The sequence below is a fragment of the Oenanthe melanoleuca genome, chromosome 2 (assembly GCF_029582105.1).
Source record: "Oenanthe melanoleuca isolate GR-GAL-2019-014 chromosome 2, OMel1.0, whole genome shotgun sequence".
NCBI classification, from domain to species: domain Eukaryota; kingdom Metazoa; phylum Chordata; class Aves; order Passeriformes; family Muscicapidae; genus Oenanthe; species Oenanthe melanoleuca.
The window spans coordinates 86,413,408-86,421,722 of record NC_079335.1 but is presented as its reverse complement, the minus strand read 5'-3'; the positions used below and the strand labels follow the sequence as shown (position 1 = coordinate 86,421,722).

The 8,315-nt window shown below is 40.1% G+C and overlaps 1 protein-coding gene across 2 annotated transcripts; it reads left to right on the top strand.

Moving 5' to 3' along the window:
• Positions 1-1,832: 1,832 nt before the first annotated feature.
• LOC130250153 (transmembrane protein 14C-like) lies at positions 1,833-7,853 on the top strand. 2 transcript variants are annotated; one of them, XM_056485554.1, is made up of 5 exons: positions 1,833-2,358; positions 2,557-2,640; positions 5,071-5,172; positions 7,022-7,109; positions 7,286-7,853. In XM_056485554.1, the coding sequence occupies exons 2-5, from the start codon at positions 2,565-2,567 to the stop codon at positions 7,341-7,343; spliced, it is 324 nt and encodes a 107-aa protein (XP_056341529.1). In that variant the 5' UTR covers positions 1,833-2,358; positions 2,557-2,564; the 3' UTR covers positions 7,344-7,853. The 2 variants fall into 2 exon arrangements, with proteins under 2 accessions (XP_056341529.1, XP_056341530.1); XM_056485555.1 differs by having other exon boundaries at positions 2,342-2,474.
• Positions 7,854-8,315: the final 462 nt, after the last annotated feature.

The window sequence follows — 8,315 nt, the reverse complement described above, 5'->3', positions numbered from 1 at the left end:
TGACTACTTCTGTTTTCAAATAGTAATTGGAATATCCTTTCTTCCTTATTAGTGTAGCAAGAGAAAAAGTAGAGAAAATCAGAAAAAAAAAAAAGTCTGAGCCAAATCTGGAGACAGGAATGCAGGCTGGTTTTGGGATATAAATCAGAATGTAACTCCAGTTCAGCTCTATGCTCTGACACTGAAACAAAATGAGCATCATCAGTGCTGTTACAGAATTGTTCATGTGGCAGTAGAAGTATTTTCTTGGAAGTGGGTATCCATATTTACTTTCTGTAACTGCTTTCCTTATTTAGATAAATGATCAGAGCCCCTTATTTGGGTATTCAATATAATTGATTTATGCAAGCTCAGTTTAATTCAGCATTAAAGGGATTCAACATTACACAGCTCATTTAATTGATCATTTAATTTTAATGATACCCTAAATGTTTGTGTTCACAATGGTTTGTTGACTTGACAAAAAGGTGCCAAACCACATTTTTAATTCATAAGGCTTCTACAGTAAATACAAGACTTAAAAAGTACAAGCTTAAATAAGGGAATTGTGTACAATGATTTCACTTGTAAAGTGTTATGTCTATTTGATAGTGCTTATGTTATGTCCTTGACAAAATGTCTGCCACTACTAAACCAGTTTTTTATTGTTTGCATTTGTACATCCATGAGCTCATGGACACAATCATAACTAGAAGCACTAGGAAAGAAAATCCAGTCTGCACATCATTTTTAGATTAAAATTCCACAAAATTCCACAGAATTTTGGTTCTAAAGTTTGGACTTAGACACATTTGTAAAAAACCAAACACCCTGTGTAGTAACAAAGAATTAAGCATCTCATGACACTCAGAACAATTTGTGAACTGGAGACAGAGAACTGTCTTTGGGGGAAAACCCATAGTTTTTTATACCTTGAGTGAATACTATGCTACTAATGAGTACTTGGCAATTTGTTGTTGTATCTTTGTGTACATCTTCCTTTTCAGCACGTTTTCCATTCTAGTTGTCAGGGAACTGCTTAGAATGGTAGAGGGGAGGCGGCAGTGCAGAGAGAGGAGATGTCAGCGGTGACAAAGCTGTCCCTGTCAGAAGGGGTGGGCGAGCATGAACTTGGAGAGTAGATGGAGCCAGAGCTCAGGGAGCAGCAGAGCCCCAGGTGAGTTCAACAGCTCCAGCAGCTGTGGATTTCTTCGTTTTCCTGCTTCCCTTCTTGGGGCATCCCTCTGCTGGATCACAAAGCAGAGCCCAGTGAAGCCTGAACCTCATAGCTATTACACAGCTTGAATTGAAAAGGAAATCCCATCCATTATAGCTTAGATGTGTGTTGGTTGTGGTACTTTGCACGGAGAGAGGATATTCCCACTTAAACCACTGAGGCCAACAAAAGAAACTGCTCCCCACTTTCTGACTATTAGGCTAATTCATAAAAATGGCAAAATTTGAAATGCAACTATGGAAAGCTGCAGTTTGCAGAAAATATAAGCCTCTCATGTTTTATGCCTTCTAGTATGGCAAGGAATCGAAACCCCTCAGTTTAGAGATCTGGCTACAGGAGTACTTCTTTCTGTATGGTGAAACGTCCATGGGAGGGAAGTGCATGGACAATTGCAGTCAAATCATGGAGGACCACTTACGTGAAGAAAATCAGTTTCAGCGCTCGGAAGAGTTTAGCTTTGTAGTTAAACGTCTCTACATTTTTCAGGATTTAAAAAAAAAAAAAGAAAAAAAAAAAAAAGAGGAAGGAAAAAAAAAGCCAAAAATTTTGTTTACAAGATGTACAAGATGTTTTTCATCTTCTACTGTTGCATAACTTCTACAGAAGAAGACGGCTTTTTCTGGTGTAGTTTGCAATTTGGAGGTCCTATAAATCCTCTCCGTGTTCCATACAAGAGCTATACCGAAATTACCGATCAAAGCTAGAAGGAGCCTGCAGGCTGCCCAGAGTTGTAGGTCACGCTCCACCAAAACCCAAGCCAAATTTCTCAGCTGTACCATGTAACCCCGCTTCTGGATGAGGACCGGGATGGATCAGGTGCACACGACTGCGGGGGAGCTCTGCCCCTCACGGAACACAGCACAAAACCTGTGTCATTTGGCACAGACCCGGCCCTTCACCCGCCGTGCCGGGGATTCCCGGAGCTCTGCGGGTGGGTGGAAAGACACCAGCGCCTCTCCCCTGCCTGCGGGCCGCACCCTGCCCGCCTCTTGGCGGGGCTTTCGCTCGGGTTCTGCACTAGCAGCTTTCCCTCCCCTCCCCAAATAGCGGAAGAGGGAAGCTTTGGGCGGTGCGTGACTCCCTCGCCTCCCCTTCCGCCGCCTGCTCCGCCCCGGGTGCTGCGGAGCGGGCCCGGAGTGCAGGTGAGCCCCGGCCGCGTCCCTGTGCCCGGGCTGCCCTCCCCTCACGGCCTTCACAGCCTGGGCTCGCCGCAGCGCTTAGGCTGCGGCAGGCCTTGCTCGTGGAAGAGCCCGCCACGGCAAGATGCTTTGCCTTGTTTCCTTTTCCTCCCCTGAAAAAGGTTAGGAGGTGCTGATCTTCACCCCCGTTTTCTCTTCCAGTTTTCGGCATGGCAGTGGACTGGCTCGGCTTTGGCTACGCTGCCCTGGTGGCATCAGGAGGGGTCATTGGCTATGCAAAGGCAGGTAAGGTGCCGAAAGGTGCTTCTGGCTCCCTCCCTCTTCCCCCCAGCCCTGCTCCTTCTCCCCAATAACTTGGTGTGAGCTGGGCAGCTTTTTACGAAAGCCTCTTATCTCGAAGCTGACCCATATGCAAATGTTATCTGTTTGTGCCATGTGCTGATAACTTTCTGCTGCTGGGGTGTGGTGGATTTTGAGTTGAGCTGGTGCTTTGGGCTGATAAGGCCATAATCTGCCTTCTGGTGGATGCTGATATCTGTGCTGTGCTCTTTGGGTGAACTGTCATAAGTTTGCTTCAGAAAGGCTTTTCCCCTGCTGTTTAAAATACAAGCATTCTATAAGTGTTCTGTATCTTCAGATGACATAAATCACCACTTTTCCCCTTTAAGAGATTTATTCCCATTTTAATCTTTGATGATAAGAGTGTACTGCAAGCTGCAGAGAACTTTCAGAAGTATCTTTTCTCCAAGTAGAGCTGAACAGTGCAAATCAGTCCTTAAGCTTGTTTCTCTTCTGGGCTCTGCATCATCAGCTTACCCTCTGACCTTCTGCTTTCATTTCCTGGCCTTTTTCTGAGTTTGCCCTCCTCCAGACAGATCTGTGGATTCATTCCTGCTGCAACACTGTCTCAGCTTTGAAAATCCCTAAGCCAATTTTTATGATAGGAAGAGGCATTGCTGTAGTCAGTAAAACTCTTACCAGTGCATTTGACTACATAGATGGTAGTGCCTGTTTCAGTCTGTTTTCCATTGGCTTGGATTTATCCTTTGGGTTGTGAGTGGAGTTTAGGACAGAAGGGACAATACTGAGAATTTAAATAAATAATTGCATCTGTATTTGTCCAAGGCCATTATGAAATGATAGGTGTCCTTCTTGTCCTCTTGAACCCAATTGGGAGGACATGGTTATGCTCAGGCAAGAGAATCCAGGTCACAGGATTATTGAAGGGGAACAAAAACTCCTATGGTAACTGCTGGAGAGAAAAAAACAAAACAAACAACCATACAAAGGAGCCATTATATCCTTACTAAGAACTTGGAGAAACCAAAAGAAAATGTGAGTTTCATGCACAGAGCTAAGTTGATTTGATCTGTTCTTTTACAACCAGATCTACTTACCCACACAGACAGGGGGCAGTAGTAGGTGCCTTTGGAAGAACATGAGAACATGGCAATCAAAAGAGTGAGTGAATGATTTATTGATCCATTGATTGATTTTTCTGTCTTTATTTAGCTAGTTCTCTGGGTCCCTGTGTTTTGAGATGTAGAAACTTCTTGAGCCAGAGGTAATGTGTTTATCCTAGTAAGTGTATGTATCATAGCTACTTAAATAATGCCTTGAGGTGAAATTCAAGCATGTGGTGGATGTTTCTTGGCTCACAGGCTTGTGGAAAGCATTGTAGCTACCACAGATTTGTTTTTAACTCATATTCTGTGTAAAACAGCCACCTACTAGAGTGTGCACCTTTTCCTTGCACATGTACGAGTGTATCAGCTGCTTTCTGTCATCTTTGTCTCTTGCTTTTTGTACCAAAAGCAGGATATAAAGCAGTATTACAGCAACCTTGTTGATGATTGAAAAATCAATGAAAAAAGCAATATGCAGTTCTCCTTTAACATTGAGAGGAGATCTTTATCAGCTTAGCTTTTCAATTTCAAGTCCTTTCAAAGACTCAGAAATGGAATGAATGAAGAACCACTTTCAGAAGCATTAAGTCCTTAATTCTCCATTAGCCTTATGGAGAGTATTCACCACTCACAGTGATAATGCTACTTCATTACTTGATATATTCTGTAAATTGCCAATTTAGATGTGGTATCCTTTACTTTTTGGTATCTTGGGATTATCATTTCTACTGAGAACTTGATTCAAAGTTTAGGTGTGTTCAGGGAACCTTCTTCCAAAGTCTGCAGTTACCTTTGGATCAAATCTCTGGTGTACTTGGGAGATACAACCTCTCTTGTTCAACTCTGCCCTGCTCCTTGGTAATTCTTTGAATGCCCTCCTGCCCTTCTCCACCTAGGTCCTTTTTTCTGATCTTAAATCCTTACAATTTAGTCCTTCTATTTTACTGCCTCTCAAGGAATTTTCATAATGCTGTTTTGAAACAACATGCCTCAGTTTGTGCAAGCAAAACACCAATTTTTTTTTCCTCAATATTCCTTCAATCGTGAATCTTATTAATAGCTGTGCTGTTAGAGAGCTAAATGGTAGTTCTTTATGTATCTTATGAAAGAGTAATTGAAGTGTTTCTTGGTGCTGGTCAGCATGGTCTCAATATCTTTAAAAAACCCTCCTCTAATCTTCTTTATGACAGTGAATGCCCATCTTTTTTCATTTTTGTAATTTTTGTTGTTTTGCAAAACACCAAAGGTAAGCTGCTGACCAAGGTAATTTTAAAGTTTCTAATAAATGCATTATCTTCTATTTATCCAGGTAGTGTTCCATCACTAGCTGCTGGCCTTTTCTTTGGGAGTTTGGCTGGACTGGGTGCTTATCAGGTCTCACAGAATCCAAATAACATTTGGGTATCTCTGAGTAAGTAATTTTAAATTTTATTTAGAAAAGATTATATTTACCCTATATATTTAAAATGAGTACCTAAAAGTCTTTGCAGAAGAGTTAAACAAACATAGTGTTACAAATCTAAATTCAGTCCTGTCTAAGCTTTGCTGAACTGGTGGCTGCCAACATGCATTTCATACTGATGTGTTTGAAGGATCATAGTGCAAGAGGAGTGCTAAATAAATGGATTTCTGACCTCTTTTTGGCTGGATCCTCCTACTTTGAGCATCCTGCAGGAGGCTGTAACATTTTGGGAAATGGGATTCCCCTTTAGACTGACCATACCCCCTAGCAGACTATTTTATTATCACAGAAAATGGCGGAGATTGTGATTAGCTTATTTTTATATATGATAAATATGTGAAATTACAAAGGTGTTGATGCCTGGGGAGATTTAAGAGAGAAGCAAGCTTCAGTATTGCTGCTTCTTCCTTCTGGAAGTACTGGAGATTCCCTTCCCCCCAGTTTGAGAAGGTAACTGTGGAGATTTATTGCTTAGTCAGTGTTTAAAGTGACACCACTGACTACAGCATTTTTTTGCCTGAAGCAGTCACATAGCATCTGGCTCTTTGACATGTGAAAGTCAGAAGTGAAAGGGGAAGGCCCAGCATTTCTCTCCACTTCAGCTTTGTTTACAGGCAGTCCACTTCACACCTACTGGCCAACAGCTCTGCGTGGTAAAGCCTTAATAAATTAATAAACTACCAATACTGCAGGATTAATAAGTGTGAGGTCAAGTGTTTTCCAAATGCAAGAGACAGATACATTTCTGTAGCTCAGTAGTATTTGGAGTCTTTTCCTGTTCATGCTTTAAAGCTTTTGGGGAAAATGTGTTCTACTGCTGTTTGAAGCAAAATTCCATTGTGAGGTGTTTGTATTTTGAAGACTGGCTACTAATTAGAGCTTGAAGTATTTTAATATGGAAGTATTTTAGTTTTATTGTGTGTTAGACTGTGGTCTCAGTCTCTTACATATTTCATACATGAGATTAATAGATGTCAGTGACAATATTTGGCTGGTGTCAGGAAGGAAAGATGTCATGGCTAGGTTCCTACAGGACCAGTCATCACCTAGAAGCAACAGTAGGGGATGAAAGAGTTGTTGGAACAACATGTGTGCAGCTGTTACCACTGAGTAGCAGATGCATATGAAGGATTTCATCAGTGTATGTTTTCCTTACAGTTTTTTAGCATTCAGTCTTTATTTGAGATACCATGTTACAGGGACTGTCCTTTCTATCTTGCTGAGTCAGTGAAACTGCCTGGCTCCTGTCTCTGTGTCAAGTGGTCAGGGACAATTAATTCTCACCTTGGTAATGCTTAGCACATTTCCCTTTTGAAGTATTTTGGAAACATAAATTAGCTAATTCTCAGAACATTACTACAAGTTAGACATGATGTTACATGTTAGATATGATTACTACAAGTTAGACAAATGCTCTCTCCCTTTTCTTAGAAGTGAGGGAATTATGTGCACAAGTTTAGTGATTTGCCTGTGTGGGGAAGGAGTGAGTTCTAGAGAAGTGTATCATAAATTATTTCCAGTCTCAAAACGAGCACATTTGAAAAACAAATTTGAGAAGTATGTGCAGAAGCACATGGAGTGCACCGTCTGCTAGAACTTGATATAGAATACTTACTCTTTACAAACTGAGGCATTTTAAAATTTACACAAGTTACTGACTCTCTTAATTCATCAAGTGAAGTAACTCTGTTTCTCTTTTTACTTGATGCTGCTACTTCTCACTGTTCTGTTAGTTTTTAATTCTGTTTCTCCCACACATTCATCTCTTCTGACCTAACTGTACTATCTCTCATTTAAGTTACATCTGGAGCACTGACTGCCATCATGGGAACAAGATTTTACCACTCCAGAAAATTCATGCCTGCAGGGCTAATTGCTGGTGTCAGGTACGATACTTTTTTTTAAACTCCTGTATGTGATTTCTTATTCACCTAATTTAACGGAGATGGAGTGAATCACGTTTTGTGTATTATTTTTGGTCACACTTATATGAAGTATTTGAAAATGAATTGACAAATTGTTGTTATTATTTTTAAATTATATGTTCTTTCCTCTTACACAGTTTGCTAATGGTTGGAAGATTAGCACTGAAGATGTTGGAAAAGCCCCAGGAAAAGTAACTGTTAATTTTACATCTTAGTATTTGGAAAAGGAAACCTGATCATGAAGTTGCATGAATGCAGAAGTGAGAAGATAGAAAATTTTTTTGCATCAAGACATTTTTTAATCTTTTTTTTTTATAAATAGAATGATGGGACAGAAAGTTTATATACAAGATAGAGCTGTTTGTGTATAGAGAGAAATGAGTCCTGGGTTTGATTTTTCTGGACATATTTCAATGTATTTTAACACTTACATGTTTTTATATTCCAAAATATACTTCTGGCATGTATGAAGCAGAGAGAAAATATCCTGTAATTAAGAAAATATCCACAAAGAGGTACCAGGAGTAACTGGCTAAATATAATAATGTATCTCAAGCCCTTTATACTGAGTATTACAGTGTGCTTTACCTGTTGCACTCTGAATTGATATACCATGTCTTTATAATGTCAAACAGATGTTGCCTTTTTATTGTGAAATGATGATAAAATGATGCTTTTCTATAAGTAAAATCTGTTACAAACATGTATTTGACTCTTTCTTTTGGTACACTTTCTATGTTTGGTGTCAGTGGTATTTTTTACACCTTGTTTTCTGAGTGGAAGTCTTTGCAGTGGACTGTTAGTATCCAAGTGCTGTCATTCAACGATATTTAAAAATTACTTTATAAATGGAGCGACAGAAGATTAAATTATGGGCCTTCATTAACACTTTTAAGATGAAGTTGGTTGAAAGGAACTTACCCTGTGGATTCATTAAGTGAGATTTGTGCTAGGCTAAATGAACAGTTGAATGTGATCTAGACTGTATAACTGGAGTAAAATACCCTAACAGTATGTAATTCTGATCTTACAGATGTATTTGACAATCGAATGTATCAGCATTTTATTTTTATCTCTTAGGAGAGTGGCTGTGCCTCTTCAAGTCTGTCTTTACTAGGAAACCCTGGAGTCAGGAGGGTTCCTTGTCCTGCTATGGTGCCTGAGGAT